This window comes from Scleropages formosus, chromosome 6 (genome assembly GCF_900964775.1).
Source record: "Scleropages formosus chromosome 6, fSclFor1.1, whole genome shotgun sequence".
Lineage (NCBI taxonomy): Eukaryota > Metazoa > Chordata > Actinopteri > Osteoglossiformes > Osteoglossidae > Scleropages > Scleropages formosus.
Genome location: NC_041811.1, coordinates 37,842,841 through 37,865,364, shown reverse-complemented (window position 1 = coordinate 37,865,364; position 22,524 = coordinate 37,842,841). Strand labels below are relative to the sequence as shown.

Sequence of the window (22,524 nt, the reverse complement as noted above, 5' to 3'; positions counted from 1 at the left end):
ATAACATACTGTTACTAAGTAACTTACATCTTTTGCACCGTTGGCTTTTCTGAGATGTTGCAGACGAACTGCACAGAGCAGCAGGTCCATCCCGTGAGTTCGGACGAGGAATTCTGAGCCCAAGCCTTGGTGTGATGCGGTACCACGTACAGCAGTCGTTTGGGGGGGGGGGGCACCGTGTAGTGCTGAACACAGACCATGGCCACCCAGGAGAGATCTGCTATGAAGGCAATCTATCAGTATTCTTTGTATGGTATTTTTTTTTTATATAACTCTGTAAACTTATAGAGTACACACAAATGCAACATGATCCTCTACTTTAACGTGTACACTTACGTGGTGTGTCGCACTGTCGATCTTTTCTTAACGCACCTACAACTTTTTTTGAACACAGTTTTGCCCCAGTATTTGCTATATAAACGCATCCATCCTCAATATTTGAACCGGATTCTCTAGATGTAAACAAACCACAAACGTACGTAGGGTATCTACTGAGCATTATGTCTCGCTGTATGAAACTCCTTGTAAAGTGTTACAGAAAAGTCCTGATGTTACATAATATTTTATTAGGCCATATTCAGCACACACTCCATCCATAGTAACACATTACTACATAGCAAAAATGTTAAAATAAGTGTTTATTTTGCCCCGCACACTAAAGTTATAATTAATGCTGGTCCAAATTCCAATGTCCAAATTTTAAAATCCAGAACAGCGAGGATGAACCGTGTGCGTAAATTACCCTGTGAAGAAAATCTTCACAACGAAAAGATTTCTTGGGTGTTGTAACCAAGGACATGGCTATGAAAAGAGAGCAGCGTGTGGTGTATAACTGCTTACAAAGTATCACCCATAACAGTTATAAGAGCAAGGCGCTTGAAATGCTACCGTACTTGGATGGAGCGACAGTGTTGCGTCATCTGGAAGTGCCCGATTCCGGGCCGTCCTGCACGGCCCAAACTATGCCTTCATACGTTGAAATGACTAAAGTAGTTTTAAAGCGCATCACGTGCAGCTCCTGGGCAGCGGTGTAGGGACTCTTGCGGAGGCCATTGTACGGCTGTCTCAGAAAGGGGCCTGAGCTACTTCTACCAAACATGAGCCTGGGACCTTTCACGACCCCCTCGTCTACAGACCGGGCGACACGAGGGAGGCAACATCTGCATGCGAAGCACCTCAAGGCAACAGCGAGTCCACTGTGTGAAGAGGGCTTTCGCTTTCCTTCGGCCGCACGAGCCCTCTCGCCACAACAGGAAGGAGGAGCCTGTCCATTGTGACCCTCTTGGTCCTTCTTCAAATCCCAGAATGAATCCCACTCAGAGTTTACATTTATTTATCAGACTCTATGTATTGTTATCAGCCCATGTGACTTACACGACTAGATACACTACTTACACTGGGTCACTCATCCATACATCAGTGGAACACACACACACACACACACCATGGGGGAACGTGAACAGTATGTCTTTAGACTGTGGGTGGAAACCAGAACATCCGGAGGAATCCCATACAGAAACGGGGAGAACATGCAAACTCCACAAAGACTGAGCGAGGATCGAACCCATGTCCTTTCGCACCACCCGGGTGCTGGGAGACAGCAGTGCTACTTGATGTGCCTCTGTGTCGCCCATGGAGTTCTACCAAATGTAGTACTGCTGGAATATGTTTCTGGTTTTCATTTTCCAGAATCAAACCATAATGAGTCACAAGAACAAACTTTTGAAAGCTGTAAAATCAACATGTTTAGGCTACAGTTTCTCATCACACTGACTATTTGTTCATTCAGCTCATACTTTTCTCCAAAGTGACTTTCACTGTTAAGTTTCCCCATTTTTATACAGCTGAGTAATTTTTACTGGACCAACTGAGGGTAAGTACCTCATTCAAGAGTACTACAGCATGGGCACTGATAGAGTGCAAGGCTGTCAAGTTAAACCACTATGGTACCTGCTGCCCCAGTTTTTTTGGGGTCTAACACTCAATGAATTCAATTAGACTCTTTTGACACTGATCAGCAGAAAAAAATACTCTAATGCCAAAGCAAAAACTCATTTGTTTTCAATTTTGAATTAATTACAAATATAAACTGAGTGCATAAATATTGGTTCCCTTTACAGTGACACACCTAAATCAGCTGTGGTGCTACTAAATGCAGCAATCAGAAGCCACTGAGGTTGGATGGAGATCCCCTGTGTGCAATTAAGGTGATTTGCATGATATAATGATAGAAACCCTTGGATCTGGATGGTCCTGGACTTGAGTAGCGAATTCTCTAAGTGGGGGGGAAGGAAAAAAAAAAAAAAACTGCATGGTGAAGACAAAGGAACATTCTAACCAAATAGTCACAAGCTTCTTGAAAAGGATCCGTTAGGGGAAGGAAATAAGACATTGTAAGACTCATGTCAAGTCAATCATTAAACAACAGTTAAGCTCTCAGGTAGTATTTCCATGTGAAACACTGTGAAAGAAGGATCTATGGTCTGAAGAGACCAAAACGGAGCTTGTCCATCTAAATGCCATGACTGCTCTTAGGCAAACACTGCATATCAGCAGAAACATGCCATCACTACCGAGAAGCACGGTGGTGGTGGCAGCATCATGCTCAGGGATGCTTCTCTGCAGCAGCCGGGCCTGAAAAGCTATTGAAAGAAAGAAAAAAGGCGTAAAATGAATAACAGAAAGTAGAAAAGAAGGAGAGGACGGCGATTTGTTTTCCTGCAGGATGGAAAGTGTAAATGCAAAGCCCGAGGTACAGGGCGCCACCCGGAATGGCTCCAAAACTGCAACGTCAAAGTCCTGGAGCGTCCAAGTCAGAACGTGGCCCTCAGTCCAACCGAGCATCTGGGGCAGGACTGGAACCCTGTAGTTGAGCACAGAGTGTGAGTCTCTACCCAACTTTGCAGGACATCATCATCATCATCATCATGGGGGTGTTTAGCGTCCAACAGCTGGAGCGCAACGTCCACACACTCGTGTACGTCCTCTCACACTGATTGACTGAGGCGTTTTCCACACTGGACACACACGTCCGAGGGTCACGAACAAGGCAAAGCGCGCACGCACGCGCACACACACACACACACACACACACACACACACCAACGACAGGCCGCCCCAGTACTTCACGAAAAAGGCCGGGCAACTTTTCTTCCTCAGCGCAACCGAAATACCGCCGTCGGTCACCTGCGCGCTCGCGCTCCCAAAGCGGCGGCCGCTCGGTTCGTCAGGAGCTGCGCGTGACAGCGCCGGTAAAGTAACCGACAAAATGAAGCGCTTCGTTTGATCCCGGAGCCGTTCAGCCAAGTTCAGGTGCGACTGCGAGGAGCCTTTTTCCAGCGAGCGGAGCGACCCACCCTGTCCTGGGGAGGGGGGGGGGGGGGTCACGGAGCGCCACTGTCACACTGAATGGTTTCAACTCGGTCGGTGTCCTTCCTGTCCACGACGCACGGCAACACACCGAGTCAGTCGACGCACGCGTGCGAGCGGCCGCGCGACACACACACAGCTGAGCTCGGCGCGAGCCCGTCTCGAGGGGCGACACGCGCCGCCAGCAGCCGCCAAGAAGACGTGGCCGCTCGGGGACCGGCGTGTGTGTGTGTGTGTGTGTGTGTGTGTGTGTGTGTGTGTGTGTGTGTGTGTGTGTGTGTGTGTCGTTCGGGGAGGCGGGGGGGTCCGTGACAGCGGCCCGCGCACACTTCACTTACTCACGCGGCCGAAGTCGCGCTCTACTACTTCCTGCACAGTCACTCAGAGCAGCGGCTCAACAACTGGAGCCCGAGGTACCGGTACCGGACGGGGCCCGACAGCGCTGCGCTTTCTTTTTCCCGCGGCCGAAGTCCGGCGATGTCCGGCGGTGTCCGGCGTCTCCGGCCACCACTGACAGCTGACAATAATAACAAGTTTCCTTTCCATTTTGCGCTGCCCCCCTGCCCTGGCTGGCTTCTTCTTCTTGTTCCGTCTGTACCTCGTCCGTCCGTCCGTCCGTCCGTCCGTCGCAGGACGCCTCCGCGCGCTCTTAACACAGCGGTAACGTAGCACGGTAAATAAAACTTACTTTTCCCTCGCTTGGCTGTCGGACGGCACGTTGTTACTCTTGCCTTTGGCGTACATGCTTGCGGAGCTCCGACTGTCACGCACCTGTCAACCCATCGCAGGCTCCCCAGGCACAACCCCGTTACCATGGTGACAGAAGGAGCGTCTACTCCTATTGGCTGCCCGGCCGTTACAAGCCGCCCCTTCTTTTCGGTGACCGCGGTGACTGACGGTCGCTTCGCCCCGCCTTATAGAGCAAGTGCCCCCGCCCCCACCGCTACCCGCAGCACCCGGGGGCCCTCCTCCTTTCTGCCTTTCTCTTTCTGGCTGCCTTTGGTGAGGTGCTTGGGACCACGCGCCGCCTGCGATCACTCCCTCTGACACACACGCACACGCACACGCACACGCACGCACACACACACACACACACACAGACACAGACACACACACACACACACACACACACACACAGACACACACACACACACACAGACACACACACACCCTTCTTTCTCCTGTCCCTCGCCTCTCCTCCTCCGAAGCGAAGGGGATTTTGAAACCGTCAGAAGGATTTTTAAGCAACTGGCTCTTCCTCTTGGAGAGAATCACACCCTCCTCCGACACACACACACACAGCGCGCGCCTTGCTGTCATCACGCAGTGGGTCTGTGTGTGTGGTTGTGCTGAACTTAAAACACACAATCTGAGTGTAATGTGGTTGCTGTTTTGTGTATGTTGCACTGATTTATTTTTATTGCGCATTATCAGATAATACCTAGAAAAGCAATATTTGCTGATGCAATGGGCTCTCGCACAATGTTTGGACACTTGTACAAATGGGCCTCGATACTTTCTTACACTGGTGTGTACATGTGCTTCTAGTATGAAGGAGCACCTTCATGCCAGGTGACCCCCCCCACCCGCCACGAACTTGGGCAATTTCAGCAGGCAGAGAAAAACAGGTGCTGCCCCAATTTTGGCACCGGTGTCACATGCCGTGCTTAATATCTCAGTAGGGTAAAATTCTAAATGTGATGCAACACACCTTTAAAATATTCCCAGTGTCGAACAAGGCACCGAACAAAACGACGTTTGTATTTTGCGCAATCAATAATAACAGACTGAATGAAAAATGTGGGGAAATGTCCACAGGTCTTCATGGTAAATAATGTAGTAAAGCTATGGCTTCCATTTGATACCAGTTTTGAAAGTCGGTGTGTGACTGTTTTCACCCTAACTCCAATTCATCCTAAAATTTTGTAATGCACGAAAGTGGGAGATACTCGTGGCATCTTGTACTTACGTTTATTAGTTTGTTACCCAGAACGGCAGCAGTCTGGAGCCAAACCGGACGAGTCCCCTGCTGGGGTAGGAGAGGACACCAGCGCCCCGCAGCGTGGCCACACACACTAACACGCTACGGTCACCGGTGCTGCGAACTGCACACACAGTGACTGGGCGTCAAACCTACGTCTGAACACGCAGCCCGGGCACCGAGGGGAACCCGCATTTCCCGCTTCACCACGGCGTTGCCCACGTTCTCCTTATCACGTTACCGTACAGGGCATCTCGCGGTAGGCACTGAAGCCAGTGTGTTTCCTCGAATCGAGTGTCCGCACCAGCTAAGGGTCAGTGTCCAGCTGCCACGAATCGCACACACCCCTGGAATGTGGACCCTGAACAAAAACCTACTTAAATGTGGGAGGATACACTAGTTCCCGAGACACACAAGCACACCACGTGCGGTGCAACGGTGCCCACTGTGTCGGCTCATCTCCAGCGCCGTTTCCATTATCCACGGTGTTTTTGTTGCATCGTCAACAACAGAAGCCCTGTGGGAGTTTTTTTTTTTTTCTCTGTCTTATTCTTTCCAGATCTTTCCTAGGCCACTGCCTCATTTCTTCCTGCTGCATTAGGGTTCTCCTGTGTGCAGGAAAACTGATGATGACTTTTTATTATGGAGGTGTTACCATATATTATCAGAAATAAGTCAGGTTGCTAAAAAAAAGGTTAGGGTTGAAAAACATTAACGCTACAGGTTCCTGGGCGAAGCTGCAGAAGGGACTTGAGTCTACATGTCCATCTTTCGTAGGGTTTTCACGCGCTCTTGATTCAGACGAACACATTTAAACGGGATGTGTACGTTGAACATCTTTGTTGACCCCGCTGGAGAAGGAAAGTAACATTTATTATTATCATTTAAACTCACTGTTTATGCTGAACATTTGTCCGCTGAGTCCTGAACACTTTCCGATTCCTCTCATTAACACTTTTCAAAGCAAGAATGACAACGCATCTCATCGATATCATGCAGGCAATGAATTACCACTGGACATTTAGTGTATAGTTCATCGCTTGACTGAAATGGCTCTGAGGAATGTGTTGAGGGCTTCAGCTGTTGCTTCTAGAATAATACGTGCACTAATTTCAGCTCATACTACGTTGAACGTTGTAATTTTCCAGGGCAGAAATGTTTGTTACCACTAGTGCGTGAATATTGGAGGCGCTGCGCTCGGTGTTTTCTGGTGTGCGTAGCAGAGCTCGACGCCGACAGCCATAACGGTGTGCTTATGTAACCTCCAGAAGTGACCTATTTGCAAAAGAAGCACAGAAGAACTGAGCGATCTGGTCTCTCTCTCTCTCTCTCTCTCTCTCTCTCTCTCTCTCTCTCTCGCTCGCTCGCTCTCTATTTCTAAGGCAAATGCGTCTCCCAGGACCAGACATCATTCTATTTTAGCGCAGAACACTTTCGGTTTTGGAATGAGACCCCAAGGACCAAATGGCCATCGCAGTGTTGTCACCGTGCACAGGTGACGGACGCCCGCTCTACATGTACATAGGTGATAAACGCACGCACTTCACCCTCGTGGTTACACACGGTCTCAAAATTGTGAAAAGCAAATTGTTATTTCTGGCCACGAAGTTGTATTCATTGTCATGCTGTAGAACCATGGCAGCGGTACTCTGTGGTACTCTCTGGCACTCTATGGTACTCTCTGGCAGCGGTACTCTGGAATCAGGGTTAGCGAAATGTCCCGTTGCATCCACTGGGGGGGTCCGTGTTCTTTTTCAGTTTTCGATCTTCCTGCCCCGACCAGGAATGGACAGGAACCTCGTCCATCATCGCTGACCCAGGCTGTGGGGGAGAAGGGCTCCCTGAGAAGGTCCAGGATGGGGCCATGTGGGCCATTGGCCCTGTGCTTTTCTGAAAGGGTTTGTTTAGTGTCCAGTTTAGTTCTCCTTTTCCCCTTCTGGTTTTCACTGTTTGGCAATAAATATAATCGTGTCGAAGAACCTTCGGCTGGACAGGCACACTTTGTGGAGAATGACAGTCTGTGTCCTCGCACAATGTCCTACATGGAGCACACGAGAAAGAGGCATCAAAAGCCCTGAAACGGATGTGTTGTAAGTACGACAGCACTGAAGCACTGATATAATTACCATGTTTATACAATTTCCAAGGCACACTTACATGACTTATTTACAGCATTATTGTACGTTCATTTACATATACATTTATTCATTTGGCAGATGCTTTTGTCCAAAGCGACATACAACTCAGCAAAAGTACAATTTATGCATTACATTAAAAGAAGGAGACACAGCTGCAGACATGTGACTCAAGCGAACCTAGTTTGTTCCCTACCACTTGCTGCACCGAGGTTCATTGTTCAAGTAGGTGCATATAATATAAAGTATTATTGTAGCCATAATAGCTTTGTCTTTCCAACAGTTTGTTCAAAGTTCATTGCAATGGACACCTCTTTCATGTAAACAAAACACTGTTGCCATGATCTGTGATCGTGAAGGTGTATGAGGATGGGTACAGGGGCACACGAGCACAAAACCGTAGAGCACAACCAACTCCCCGTCTCCTTGACCTTCTCAACCGAATGGCGCTGAGACGCTCTTGCTGTCCTTGTCCCTGTCGGTCAGGAAGGAGAGCTTGGAGAGACTTCCACAAGGACTTTCCTCGCTCTGTCACGGCCCAGTCCGCCTAGGAGGCGCTTAAGGAACGTAGTTCTTTGTCAAGAGGAAGTTTTCTTTATTCCATCAAGGCATATATCATATCTCATATAATTTCATTACAGGTTTGAACACCTTAATTGGGTACGTTTCAAATTATTTTTGTCATCTGAAACAAAATATTATTTAGTTATATTATGCAAAACATACATTTTGATGACTGATAATATACTTCGGGATGGAATGTCATTTTTGGTTGCTGGGACAACAGGTACTTTCAGGACAGTGTAGTGGGTAGAACTGCTGCCTTTGGACACAAAAGTCATGGGTTTGAATCTCACCTTCAGCTGTAGTAGACCTGAGCAAGGTACTTACCCTAAATTGAGCCAGTACAAATTACCCAGCTGTGTACATGAGTAAATAATTGTTTGTAGATTAATGTTGTAAATTGCTTTGGAAAAAAGTGTCAGCTAAATGAATGTGTATGTAATGTAGTGACAGGGGGTGCGGTGGCACAGTGGGTTGGACTGGGTCCTGCTCTGCGGTGGGTCTGGGGTTTGAGTCCTGCTTGGGGTGCCTTGCGATGGACTGGCGTCCCATCCTGGGTGTGTCCCCTCCCCCTTCCAGCCTTTCGCCCTGTGTTGCTGGGTTAGGCTCTGGCTCCCTGTGACCCCATGTGGGACAGGTGGTTTCAGATGGTGGTGTGTGTAATGTAGTGGGGTTGCACAGTGGTGCAGCAGGTAACTCTCCTGCCTTACACAACCTGAGTTGTTTGGGTGTAGCTTTGAATCCAGCACAATCTGCAGGGAATTTCCTTGTTCTCCTTGTGTCTCCTTGGGCTTCATGGTGCTCTTGTTTCCTCCCACAGTCCAAAGCAAGCTTCAGGTTGACTGGTAAGTCTAACTTGTCAGTAGTGTGTGAATGTGTGTGTGGTTGCTCAGTGATGGACTGATGTCCTGTCCAGGGTGAACCCTGGCTAACCTTGCCCCTCATGCTTCTGGGATAGGCTCTGGACTACTGCAGGCCAGACTTGGAACAGGAGGTAAGGCATGTAAACCCTCTCTTCCACAGCAATGGTTTCCGAATCCTCTTCAAGTGCTTCCAGGTCAGCTGAGAGATGTATCCCATCCAGCATGTTGTAGGTCTGCCCTGGGGCCTACTGCCAATAGGATATTCCTGGTAGAGCTTCAGCAGGAGCTGACTAGGAGACATGAAGATGGTGCGTTCAGACCACAGCGACCCTGCTCTCAGACTCTCCACAGCAGTATTGCTGAGCTCTTCAGCCCCTCACAGACAGTAAGCCCAGCAGTCCTGCAGAGAAACCTCATTTTGGGGGCTTGTATCTGCAATCATGTTCTTTCAGTCATTAGCCGAAGCTCACCTGTGGTTATGAGGATGGCGAAGTAGACTGAGAGACGAACGGAGGGCTTTGTGTGAACGCTGTACTATGTGTAGAACTGCTGACGCTGCCCCAGTCTGCCTTTCAGCCTCTCATTCACTGTTTCCATCACTCATGAAGGAGACCACAGTGCTTGTAAAAGTGCTGATGTTGCACTGATCCATCTTTCAGTCTCCTACACACTCATGAGCAACAGCCCGGGATACTTGCGCTCCTCCACCAGGAGCAGATACCCCCCCCCGGAGTGAACACCACACTCTTTCACAGGAGAGCTGGTACGCTGACCTCACATTTTAAGGTCATGGGTCTGAAGGGTCTGAAAACTCACCTTTTCCAGATCCACTTCGCCCAAGATCTCTCCAGCTCATTTACGGTGCAACTGTTCACGCATCGTAACTCCATAAGCATCCCCAGATACAACCTTATTCAGCCATTACTCTGGCATTGTACTTGTTCATTTGTGTATCTTATAATATTTAATAATAAGAAAAAATGGTGTGGGTATCAGGATTTCTCTATCCTGTGTCTTATGCACCTAGTCGAACGATGAACCTCGGTGCAGCAAACGGTAGGGAACAAACTAGGTTTATTTCAGAGTCACATATCTGCAGCTTTGTCTCTTTCTCTTAATGTAATGCATAAATTGTACTTTTGCTGAGATGTATGTCGTTTTGGACAAAAGCATTTGCTAAATGAATAAATGTAAATGTCATGGTCCAAGGAGGCCAAGATCATCTGCAAAGAGCAGAGATGCCCCCAGTTGGACACCATCCATGGCGCCCCCAGTTGGACACCTTGAGGACCACGGAGAGGAGTGGAAATGAAACACAGACTTGGAGGAACCAGTTGGTCAAAAGTGCAACAATGAATCCCCAGTCAGTGGGATACAATGTTACCTTTTAGCCTGTGCCACCCTGAGACAAATATTAGATTAAAATAGAAATTAACAAAGCATGTGGTATCATTTCTTCAAATACCTTGATTTATGTTTTGATTAAGAACGTGAACAGTTTGCAATGGTCATTTGCACTGAGTTTTCATGCCAAAGCAGAGAAGGAATACCGAATAGGTAACGGTTATTATAGGGAAGCGGAGGAAACAAGTGCTTATTTATTATCCATTCGGAGCTTCCAAAGAGAGCGCAGCACTTCTCTTAGTCATTATTTATTCCCCTCTTGTACTGCTTTTTTCGCCTTGGCTATTATTTCGATGTTATTTCGATGATATTTCGCTGTCACTCGAGCCGTCAGCACAGCAGCAGCCCGCTGCGCGCGCCTCTTCCCAGGAAGCGCTCGGCCGTCCGAAGAGCCCGAGCCGTGAACGCGAAGGACCCCTTGAGAAGCTCCTCCCCCTACGGGACGGAAAGACCTTCCGCGCGGAGGGCGGCTTGAAACCGCCTGCGCCGAACCACATTCGCTCTTCCCGTGTGTCCCTCCGCTGCTGCGATCCCGGAAGTTCCCCGGTGAGAAACGACACTTTTCTTGGCGTTTTTAAGCAGTCGCGCGCCGTGCGATGTGTTTTAGTGTCTCGACTGTTGATAACGGGCGTTACAAGTGTGCGTCTCTCCCCATTCTTACCAAAAGATTAGTGCAGCGGAAAAAAATGCGCGTTTATGTGACAGCGCAGCCGGGAGACACGATCATTCATTGAGTCATCATGGCACAGCAGCGCTTCCCGACAGCTTGAGCTCACGCTCACTGTGTTTAACTCCAAGTTCGTCTTCGATCCGCTACTTTACGGTGTTACTTATTGCCTGCGGAGCGCTGACGACGGTGGCGCGCGCGTCGTCCGCGTGTCGCAGCAGCAGGTTCTCTGCACGTGAGCGCTGCTGTTCCCGCGTCCTGTTCGCCGCGCGCAGCCGCGTCTCTCACCTGTGACTCGGACATGACACGTGTTTGTTTGTAAATAAAAAAAAAAAAAAAATACACATACACATTTCTGAACCGCGTGTCCCATACGGGGTTGCGGGGAACCGGAGCCTAACCCGGCAACACAGGGCGTAAGGCTGGAGGGGGAAGGGGACACACCCAGGACGGGACGCCAGTCCGTCGCAAGGCACCCCAAGCAGGACCCGAACCCCAGACCCACCGGAGAGCAGGACTGAGGCCTAACCCACTGCGCCACCGCGCCCCCCCGAAATAAAAATAATAAAATAAATAAATAAATAGAACGAAAGGAGACGACGAGATGTGAGGAAGCTGTATGTTGCACGCGCTCGGCGCGGTCACAGTTCCGCACTATGATTTTGTGTTTGTGTGTGTGTGTGTGTGTGTGTAAGGTAAAGTAAGGTAAGGCAGGTAACTGCTCATATCGTCACGTGTCACTAGAGGGTGAATCGGAAAACACGGAATTGCCGTCGTCGACCGTTTTTGTCAGCAACAGGAACCGGATTCCTTTCCGACACAGATACACGTTTTTTGTCATAATTCATTTCAACTTAATTCACTTTTCTGGAGAGCTCATTTACATTATTAATTTACATTTACATTTAATGCAGCTCATTAAGCTGAGTGGCTGCGGAGGAGAGGAAAACAAAAGACGTCGTGTCGCGGACATCAGAATAAACAGAATAATAAACGTGTATCTTCAGAAAACAGTGCAGTTGATGAGGTAACACATGAATTACCTTGTCTTTGTACTGTTTTTCTTTGAATACAAGTCAAAGTAAATTTACAAATCACTCCTTTTTCTTTTTATCAGCATTTTCCAAACTGTCCCACCTTTTCTGGAATGGGGTTGTACCAGTGGGTGCCCACCCCTCCTGGGCATCCCAAGCGCGGTACGGCGGCACAGCGCCTGGGCGGTGCGAGAGGACGTGGGTTCGATCCCCGCTCAGTCTGTGTGGAGTTTGCATGTTCTCCCTGTGTCTGCGTGGGTGCTCTGGTTTCCTCCCACAGTCCAAAGACATGCTGTTCAGGTCCCCCACTGTGTGTGTGTGTTCTACTGATGTATGGATGAGTGATCCACTGTAAGTAGCGTATCTAGCAGTGTAAGTCACCGCGGTGAATAAGGTGTGTGGGCTGGTAACGCTACAGAGAGTTCGTTGGAAGTCGCTTTGGAGAAAAGTGTCACTAAAGGCAGTAACATAAATGCAAGTAAAAAAAAATCTGTTGTCCAGTCCCAGGCCATCATCTTTCATAAGTGGGTTAAGCGTTCTCTGTCAGCAGGGTATTAGTTAAGGTGGTAAAGAGAGAGTGAAGAAAGGTCAGTAGTTGCTACAAACCTTTTTAACAGGTACACGATAATTATACTGGGAAAATAACAAGCGTGACAAGTACGAAAATAACAGTACAGCGGGTACACAACAGGGCAAAGGTCATAAGCCTGGATTTAAAGGCTGAGACTAGTGGGGTATTCCTCATACTTACTACCTGGCAGGTTATTCTGTCGCTTTGGATGAAACACTCACTTCTGCAACACATGTAAACGTTTCCAGTTTCATTCATTACTTATCTAATCTGTGAAAGAAAGAAATTCTGCCGGAAATAATAAGTAAATATTTGCGCAAAATATTCACTTGCTTTCACTCCTGAACTAGAAATGTGTGGCACATCCAGCAGTAAAACTGACCAAATTAACACAAACGAAGCCTCAAAGATTAGCGCTCGCAGAAGAGGACCGGGTTCGAGACCAGCTTTCGTTTTGATCGTGTTTTGCTGTACCCGAGTTGATTTCTGTCCGCAGCCCTTCTCTCGTTGCACCATCGTTAATGAGGCGCCTCCTGCGTTTCAGATGTCCAGTCCAAGGAAGTTGGTGGCAGATGCGATGTACCTGGATGAGGAAGGTTTCCGGCAGTGCTGTGAGCTCTTCCTCCAACAGTCCTGCGCTCTGGACGATGGGTGGTGCTGGGAAGGGTTCAATGTATGTGTGGGAGTGCTTCTTCAACGGCTCATTGTCTTGTCCGGTGATGCTGAATGGTCTACAGTGCATTTTGTGACCGGCTTTGCTTTTTGTCGAAGCCACGCGGTAACGCCGACTGACTGACTGACTGTTCGGCTCTCGCAGCCACCTGATTTTATCCATGTAAATAGAAGTAATTCACCCGAGTGACAAATTTCCCGGGGTGAATTATGTCCACTAACAGTATGAGGAGTGTACATATAAGGCTGTATCTTTAAGGACGTTCAGAGAAGACGGCTGAATGAGGAACGATCTCCGATACGTTTGTTGTCGTGGTCAAATCTCGAAGCAAAGTCATGCGCAGAAGCGTGTCCTGAAAGGTCATCTGTATAACAACATTTTAAACGACTCGTTAGAATGTCAGACAGTTAAGGGCCTCAATTTCTCATCTTTGTTGCAGGGATCTGCCGATGGATACATGAAGAAAACAGTTTTGGGTCGCGGTAAGATCAACACGCCATCCTTAGATGGGAGCTGCAAGTCAGAGGAAGACGTCTGCGCCCTTGGAAAAGAAACCCAGGTAAGGTGTCTAGGTGGTGTCCTTTAGACGGTGTCTTTCAAATCGAAGGGCAAAACAGGTCACGCTCATGGGTAACTATAAAGCGAGACGTGTCTTGAGGTGTCTCGGTGTATGTCGCTGACTTCGTGTGGATGGCGTTGCGTGGATTTCATTGACTCATTTGCCAGGCACCCGAGTTCCTCCGCTTTATTCTGAGCCGGGGACTCGAGGGATGGGGTTCGTTCGCCCATTCCGTACGGCTCGAGGATTGCCGCCTGAAGGTGCACCGCCCAGGAAGCGATCAAGTCTCCGAACGGTCTCCTACACATCGATGCCATTTAACAGAGCGGCAGAGCGGGTGGGGACCTTTCCGAGGGCAGAAGGGCTTCCTGTTCCATGCCGGAAAACAACAGGAAACGGGACAAGTCTGCATGAACTTCGGTGCAGCATTTGTTCACAGTCCTGCGGCCAGTGAGACGTGACCATGGTTTCTCCAGCGTTATGTTCCCTTCGTGCTCATGGGAGCATTAGATGACGCTTGCAGAGCACGTTTTTTTTCCAAAGGGGAGATAGCGCCGTGTTGCTGTGCATGGGAGCAGTTAGCTCAAGGCACCCAGCGGTCCCGACGCACGAGGCCCGGTGAACCGGTGGCGACTAACTGCTCCTCGGGGGTTTGTGCTTATGTGAGATGGACTGCTCTCCTTTCCAAGGTGTGCCCTGCCTGCCTGGCAGAACGGGGTTCTGCAACGGTCTCCGGACCGCTGTGACTGCACTGGACAGTCGGTGGGTCGGTGAATGAAAAGGGGGCGTGGACTGTGGACTGTTAGAGAGGAAAATTGTCGGGGGTAGTTCTCGTGGCCCCCCCGAGGTGCACGCTTTGGTTTGCACGCGCTTTTAACCGAAGCTCGGATAAACCGACCCCTGTAAGTTTCCTCAGTCTCAGCCAAATACATGAAAAATAATAATTAAGAAGCGGGGAACAAAGCTCAGCATTTCTCACTTCACCGGCTGGATACGCAGTTCCGGAGCAGCGGACGGGGACGGACCGCGTGCGTCTGTGTGTTTTCGGACGCTCCTTATCGTACCATCCGCCTCGAAATCGTCTTGGCTCAAACGGTCACGTGTATGTTTCCTCAGATACAGCATTTGAAAGAAACATTCTGAACACAGACAAATAGGAACGTTGCTCATTGTCGCCGTTTACAATCTCTCCTCTGAATTTGGTGGCTAATTATGCAATTAAGGACGCCGGATTATTATGCGCAATACCCGTCTCGCAGGGCAGGTTCTTCGTGGTGTTTCCATGCTGTTTAAGATATTGTTTATGATATAACGTGTTGGCTGTGGCCTTCGGAAACACGGCACGTTTCTTACTTTTCACGTCTGCATCTGTCTTGTTTTTTGAGTTTGTCTTTTGATTTCGAGTCTAAAAGTTCACAAACCACCTTGGTTATTAAGGACATTTATAGAAACTCGTTGTTAAATAATGTACAATTTCTTCTTTGAGGGAATCTGCTATAAATAGTGTCCAGTACACACACGCTCGCACGTGTCTGTGGGCAAAAACATGCTCCGGGAGGCTTTCCGAGGCTCAGCTTGTTGTGCTGCTGCAGCTGTGACATCGTCCCACGCTTGTTTATAGTGACAGAACACTTTATTGAGAAGGGGTGGCCTCTTTTGAGCTTAACGACTAAATGTGTTACTTCTCTTAATAAACCCTTCACTTTATGCAGGCTGTGTGGTTTTTATTGTTTTACTGAAAACATTATGTTTTGTGAAAAGGAGACTTGCACTAGTCGTCTACTGGCATTTCTGACCAATCAACGTGACCGGCGGCGTCGCTCTTCTCTACTTGTTCTATTCTTTCTTATTATCGAAGTTATTGTTCTTTTGCTTCTGCTTTGACAGTTTTATTCAAAATGATCTCCATTTTCACTTTTCATGTGCCCTGCTGTTTTACCGGAACCGAAACTCCTTCCTTCATCGCGAAGACTCGTAGCTTTTGGCTGCACATTCCTTAAACATGAATCAGTGATTTGGATCAGTTAAAGACGTTTGTTTGTAGGATCGAATGAGAAAGAGCCTGAGCGAGGATCACTTTGCAGCTTGAGGCCTACAGTGACACGGAGAATTGGGGGAATCCAGGGCGACCTCTGGGAGATGTAGCACAATCCAAGTGTCCAATTATTTTAGTCACCTGTAGTGTAGCACTGCTTTGTGCGGCACCTTCTTGCACGGGTACAATTTTGCCAAGGCAGCTTAAAGTTCACATTTACATGCGTTCATTTATCAGACGCTTTTCTCCAAAGCGACAAACATCTCGTAGAAAATACAGTGTGTTCATTCCATTGGGAGGAAGAGACGCTTAGATGCGGATGTGTGATTCTTAAGTGCGGTTAGTTTGTCTCTTTCCACCATATGAACCAACGTTCATCACACGAGTAGCTCTATAAAGGTTGATGTGAATAATGGACTGTTCCTAATCACACTCCTGATAATTATATTTAAATAAATATTTACATTACGCAGGTAGCTGTGTGAAGGTTTCATCGTTTAACAGGTATGATCTCGAAGTTATAGTGCATGAACATTTACACCTTACATGAACTTAAGAGATGATAGGTAAAGTGAGTCCAGAAGAGGTCAGTTCTAAGACTCTTTTTTTCGCATGGACAGAGTTTCAGCAGTCCTGAGTGAGAAGGGGAGGTCGTTTCACCACAACGGAGCCAGAACCAAGAACCTCTGTGTGTGGGACCACCAAGCAGGCAGACGTAGAAAAGCGTAACGGTCTGGTTGGGGAGTAGCGGTTGATCAAGTCTTGTAAATATCTGGGAGCAGTTCTATTAATACATTTGTAGACAATAACCAGGATCTTAAATTTGATCCAGACAGCTATAGGAAGCCAGTGCTTATTCCTGTGGTATTCTTCCTGGTGTCATGGTTAGAAAGTGTGACCTAAGCATGACGCCACTTCTTTAACGTTTTCCTCCTTTGTGGATTTACAGCCTTTTCCAGTACTTTTTGCCTCCTTCACTGAATATAATCACTGGAAACAATGATGTGTGCATGAGAACACAGTGCAGCATTTCTTGTGAATACAGACTGAGATGACATTCATTGCCATTCGTTCCCAGCAGCCTTAGCCTGTACGCTTAGCTGCGGCTGTTTTTGTAGCCCGGGACGAGTTATTGGTCTCATTGGGTTTTTATGGTCGGAGACATTTCACCCTGGATAATTGAGAGAAAAGTGCATAACGGAGGACGAAATTCTTATTGTCCGGATAAGCAAACATCAGTCTACTGAATGCCTTCGTAAAGGAGGTGGGTTATTACTGTAATAATATTATAACAGTCGTTTTCATAATGTGGAATGTTCAATACTTCTTTAAAGGAGGGAGCACCGGATGGCTCAGAGTGGGAGGCTTTGGATGCAGAGTGGTCAGCAGCGATTCGCTACGAGTACCACGTGCTCTATTCCAGCAGCTACCAAACACCTGTGTTGTACTTCAGGGCCTCAGCGTTGGGTAAGTAGGGTCTCCGATCACTTAAATCCACCAATAATCCACAGCTTATGTATTCGCTGGAGACAGACGTACGAGGAGGAAAGGAGCTGCTTGGCTGTACATGAGATTCTTGTCTGCATCTCAAATATAGAGTTTACGAAAACCACGAAATGGTTAAATAGCTTGCAGCGGAAGTGTTTTAGCGTTTAGAGAGGATGATATAGATGTAGTCTCATAATGTGCTGGGGTTCATTTTAGAAAGATTGTCTTCATCAATACCATATTCAACCTGTACAAGTTCCAACCTGATACTTGTTCAAACATGCAATGCAAGGTCATTCTAGTTCATTCTAGTTCGTTCTAGTTCATTCTAGAGCATGCATGTTTCTGAGGTGCAGTGCTTTGGGAACAGCGCTGTGATTGCAAGGCTAGAGGTTGGATTCTCAATGTAATGGGAAACCCAGTTACACCAGTAGACTGAAGGATAATCTCCACGCCGTTTTCAATGGAAGAACTCATCGATGGGGTACATACTGTACCGCGCCAGCGAAGCAGTGGGTTTCCAGTGCACTTTCTCTCGATCACAGATGGTCGCCCGCTGTCCTTAGAAGAAATGTGGGACAACGTGCATCCAAGCTACAGGCGACGGCTGTTGCACAGCCCCTGGGACACGATCACCCAGCAGGTGCGTTAGTCTGTACTTCCCTTTAGTGCGTACGTCGCTCCTCGGTGAGTATTTGGACCTCTTTGGAGCTTAAACGTTTCACGGAGGGTTCTGTTGGATCGCTGCTTTCTCCTGCAGGAGCATCCTTGTCTTGGACAGCCCTTCTTCGTCCTCCATCCCTGTCGCACCTGGGACTTCATGAGCCCCATTCTTGAGGCAGCTCAGAATGAATGCAGGCAAGTGGATGTCTTTGGCATTACTGTAATATTCTCTACTGTTAAAGGTGTGAACGACAAAAACATTATTAGCGCAGCTATGAAAACAGGGCATGTGATGCAGCTTCAGTTATTAAATAGCATAAACGAAGACAGGCTGTGATGTAACTGGGGTACTTGCTGTGCATATTTTTGCACACCTTGTTTAGGTGACCCTCAGCTCCTGTGTGCCTGTGACTCTTTTTCAAAACAAGTTTGCAGCATATTGCTGTTTGAGTTGCCTTGTGGGTATTTTTTGATCTGACCGCCAACTCTTGACCAGTCCGCCATATCCTACCTCTCATTCCACAGGAAGCTGAATTACATTGTTTCATGGTTGAGTGTGGTGGGTCCCATGGTGGGACTGGAGATCCCCCTCAGCTATGCTACTGTGGCCTCCAAGCCTGAGAGGACAGCTGCTCGCTGATGCCAAACCCCAGCATGTCCTGGTGTGTGATGGTGATGCCTCTACTGAAAGGTTCAAGTCAGTGTGTGGATGAGCCACACTCAATAGGGTTCTGCTTGTGCGCTCAACAGGCCTTGGACTGAAACATCCAGAATCTGAGTATAGGGAAATCCTGCCTTTATTTATGCTAATTCTTCTTATTATTATTTACTCGGTTAAATATCTCATGGTAGACGTGACAATGAATGAAAACTGCTTGCTGGTAAACTTGAGACTATTTTAATGTGTTTGAAACCAGTCAGCCAGCTACCGTGGGAAGTACTGAACAAAGGGCTTATGGGTTTGAGTCGCATCAGTGTATTATTATAAGGACATTACCATGAAGGTATGAAATCAGGTTGATACCTTCGACAATATGTCCAGAAGGGTAATCTGGTACAGACCGTAGAACACAGATTATTATTAATATTCATCCCCTCTCATCTCTAGTGAATGACTGAGCCAGACCCTGTAGACTCATGTTAAAGCCAAGGAGGACAAGGTCTTCGAAGAAAAGGTTCTTGGAACCCCCATGTGTGCTGGTGGGTAGCAGCCTAAAGGATGTGCTTCGGTCTCTCAGTGCTGTTTTCAGCATTTCTTACTCTCTGCTGTGTTTCTTTCATTGTTATGCATCTATTTATGTATATATCGGCATGTCTGTACCGCGTGTGTGTAAAAGAGTTAGAGAGAGAGGGAGAGGGTTCAGCTGGGTGTTGGGCTCATGCTGCAGGATGTTCTCTTTGTGCATCTCAACGGTAGGATTCTCAGGGAAACAACCAAAGCAACACCCTGCAGGCCATTGTGTCGATGAGGTGTTATTGAGATAGGATTGAAAAGTCATTATGGCTTGGCTTCGTGAACGAATATTTGGGAAGGGGGCTTCCCCGCATCTGCTGCAAGTTGCTGGTCGCTGACCGGGCCAATGCGGGACAGGCAGGCAGACGTAGACGTAGGCGTGCCCTTCTAGCTTGTGCAGTGGAGTTTTTAGGTGGAGCGCAGTGTGTGCAGTACTGGCCCCACCCTTTATACCTGGGGTTCATATGTCAACCAAGGCTAACGAGTCTGGCCTACCCATCCAGTTATACCGCCAGACACTCGGTCGTGCCATGATGCAGCAAGCAGCAAACTACTGCGTCTGTAGCAACGCCTCCTCGTCGGTCCCCCCCCCCCCCCCCACCGTTTAGCAACAGAGATGATAAAACGTTAATATTCCCAAATGGTGCAGTTTGGAACATTGTCCATTCCTGTTTTCATACCAGTTGTGCAAGTACATTGTGCCTTATTGATATGTGGATGTCTTTACATATGTGGTTATATTATTTAAAATAAACAAACTGTCATTGCTCTGGATTTTGTTCTTATGGGACAACGAGACCTAGACGAGTCCACACGGATTCACAGCAGACACTTATGAGGACCTTTGGTTACTCATCCAGTCATCAGTTGTTGACCAAAATGAATGGGACTCATCAGTGTGTTATGATTTAGGAGGCAAAGCGATACGGGAACTGGACTGAGAACATAGTAACTCTTGATGTTTGTATTGTCGCTCTAAATGGCGTTTCATAGTGGAAAAGAGCCCTTGACCAGGACCAGAGGATGAAGTGTTAATGCTGCACTTCTGAGCTCTCTGGTTACACTATTTTACCACTGCTAAACCACATTTTCTGAAGTTATTCAGAATCTCATTTTTTCCAAAACCTCAAAAAACAAAAATAGATTCACCAAAAGGCACCTCTGTTTGGTGAAAGCAAACATTCGAGTCAGAAACACGTTGACTTTGCTCATAATGATACTTACTTTGCCACTAAAACATATGCAAATCAATGAAATGTACACACACTACTGACCATCTGCTGGACACTAGTGTCTTTTTAAGAAGCTGATGAACTGGTAACAGCTGCACAAGGAAAACTGTTAACATTTAAGTTATGGTTAAGAAAGTTAAAAAAAAAAAATAGTTCCATTACAAACACATTCACTTTTGATAACTGCTTATGTTGGTCAGGGTCACGACGGGCCGGAGCCTATCCCAGATTCACTGGTGCAAGGCTGAGGGGTACACCCTGGACGGGACGCCGCTCCATTACAGGAATACATCCCGTTTGTTAGCCAGAAAGAAAGGAAAAAAGTGGGTTATTCTGCGTGAGCAATCAATCTCAGGGCTGGAGGAAAAGCTTCACCTGGAGCGCTGCGGTAAAGCACCGCTAGCATCGCTACAGCTGTGTCGCCAGCAGCTGTCCCCGTAGCGTGGAGAAGATGATCCCATCCCCTGTCCTTGGTAGGGGTCTCTGTCACACACCTTCTGGCCTCATGCTGAGGAGTTCTTCAGTAGGACTGACAAAGGGAACAAAGACATCTAAGAATTTATATTTATTCAGTTTAGCTGACACTTTTCTCCAAAACGCCTTACAACGTTAAGGGATTTACCCATTTATACAGCTGGGTAATTTTTTACTGGAGCAATTTAGGGGAAAGTACCTTGCTTAAGGGTACTACAGCTGGAGGTGAGAATGAAAGCTGCCACCTGTGGGTCCAAAGGCAGCAGCTGTAACCACTATGCTACCGTCCCAGTGGACAGTACCACATTATTTTGTGACACTGACAATTGTGGAATTGTGGGCCGTCCTTGAGCCCTTCAGGAGCTGAGCACTGCAGTAAAGCTCTGGGTGCTGATGGGACAGACCATAGTCATCCTGGGTGTGGATTCAGTTAGGGGTTGTTACCCATTCATTTTCTTGGGCATTTTTTCTACTGATTTGGTCCCTGGACTGGCGATGGTGTGCAGTGCTTTTCTAAAGTAATTATCGCATAAGGCTATAGATGCCGCACAACCTAATAAACTAACCCTAACTGACTGATGTATTTAGCCTCCACAATTCTTTATTTCACTTTTAATATTACACAACCTTTGTTTTTTATTTCGAATTTATATTCCAATAGTCGGGGGTGCGGTGGCGCAGTGGGTTGGACCGCAGTCCTGCTTTCCGGTGTGTCTGGGGTTCGAGTCCTGCTTGGGGTGCCTTGCGGCGGACTGGCGTCTCGTCCTGGGTGTGTCCCCTCCCCCTCCGGCCTTACGCCCTGTGTTACCGGGTAGGTTCCGGTTCCCCGTGACCCCGTATGGGACAAGCGGTTCTGAAAATGAGTGTGTGTGTGTGTGTGTGTGTGTGTGTGTGTGTGTGTGTGTGTGTGTGTGTGTATTCCAATAGTGTGTGTGAGTGACAGTGTGTGTGTTTCACTGATGTATGGATGAGTGACCCATTGTAAGTAGTGTATCTAGCAGTGTAAATTACCCTGGTGAATAAGGTGTGTGGGCTGATGACACTACATAGAGTTCATTGGAAGTCGCTTTGGAGAAAAGCATCTGCTGAATGATTAAATGTAAATGTAATATTCCTTTAAATGAGGAAGTAAGAATAATACAGAAATTAAGCCTTCAGAAATGCTCAGGTTGGTTTCAACTTATTTTTAGACAAAGTTGTGCGTTATTTGCATGAAGTGCAAGGGTGCCAGTATTTTTGATCAGGATAAAAATTCTTGTACAAATTGTGTATGAAATACTGAATCTTTATACATCTTAAACTACATGTGAAAGCCTGCTAGAGCTTAAATTACTCTCTCTTTTCTCCAATATCTGCTGACTTGGTGAGAGTGGATGTGTGTAATTGGGGTGGGGGTTGGGATCGTACAGCTTTGTTCTGACCCCATTGTGCCCGGTGAGCTCCGAGTCAGGCTGCTCCCATGGGCTTCCATCCAAGCAATCTTTCTGAGCGGATTTAAGCGTGGCTCGGCAAAAGGGCTGCAGGGTGTCCGAGAGAGAGAGCGAGACACACACACTCAAACTCGCACACTCTGGGGCC

General features: G+C 47.6%; 2 protein-coding genes across 13 annotated transcripts in view; one reads left to right on the top strand and one right to left on the bottom strand.

The window, feature by feature from the left end:
• The window catches only part of ssbp2b (single stranded DNA binding protein 2b), a 46,482-nt gene extending 42,037 nt beyond the window's left edge, over nt 1-4,445 (bottom strand). For 5 of the 10 annotated variants that reach the window (XM_018745025.2, XM_029253158.1, XM_029253157.1 and 2 more), the window contains exons 1-2: nt 4,058-4,445; nt 28-217 (exon numbers count right to left, since the gene is read on the bottom strand). In XM_018745025.2, the coding sequence (XP_018600541.2) occupies nt 28-217; nt 4,058-4,184 (317 nt within the window). In that variant the 5' untranslated portion in view covers nt 4,185-4,445. Of the gene's footprint in view, nt 1-27; nt 221-4,057 lie in introns of all 10 variants that reach the window. The other 5 variants (XM_018745031.2, XM_018745034.2, XM_029253161.1 and 2 more) reach the window with 2 other exon arrangements.
• Nucleotides 4,446-10,599: 6,154 nt separating this feature from the next.
• On the top strand, nt 10,600-20,898 carry atg10 (ATG10 autophagy related 10 homolog (S. cerevisiae)). Of its 3 annotated transcripts, XM_018744998.2 has the most exons (8): nt 10,600-10,862; nt 13,133-13,261; nt 13,701-13,820; nt 17,190-17,322; nt 17,889-17,986; nt 18,104-18,201; nt 18,532-18,668; nt 19,115-20,897. In XM_018744998.2, exons 2-7 carry the CDS (start codon nt 13,133-13,135, stop codon nt 18,644-18,646), a joined length of 693 nt encoding a protein of 230 aa, XP_018600514.1. In that variant the 5' UTR covers nt 10,600-10,862; the 3' UTR covers nt 18,647-18,668; nt 19,115-20,897. The 3 variants fall into 3 exon arrangements, with proteins under 3 accessions (XP_018600514.1, XP_018600515.1, XP_018600513.1); XM_018744999.2 differs by having other exon boundaries at nt 13,133-13,199; nt 18,532-20,898; XM_018744997.2 differs by having other exon boundaries at nt 18,532-20,897.
• Nucleotides 20,899-22,524: the final 1,626 nt, after the last annotated feature.

Excerpts from the sequence above, each read along its gene's own strand:
- atg10 (XM_018744998.2), top strand. The coding sequence starts at position 13,133 with ATGTCCAGTCCAAGGAAGTTGGTGGCAGATGCGATGTACCTGGATGAG. Across the intron at positions 13,821-17,189 it reads CCCTTGGAAAAGAAACCCAG|GAGGGAGCACCGGATGGCTC; the intron begins GTAAGGTGTCTA and ends ACTTCTTTAAAG. Across the intron at positions 18,202-18,531 it reads GCAGCTCAGAATGAATGCAG|GAAGCTGAATTACATTGTTT; the intron begins GCAAGTGGATGT and ends CTCATTCCACAG.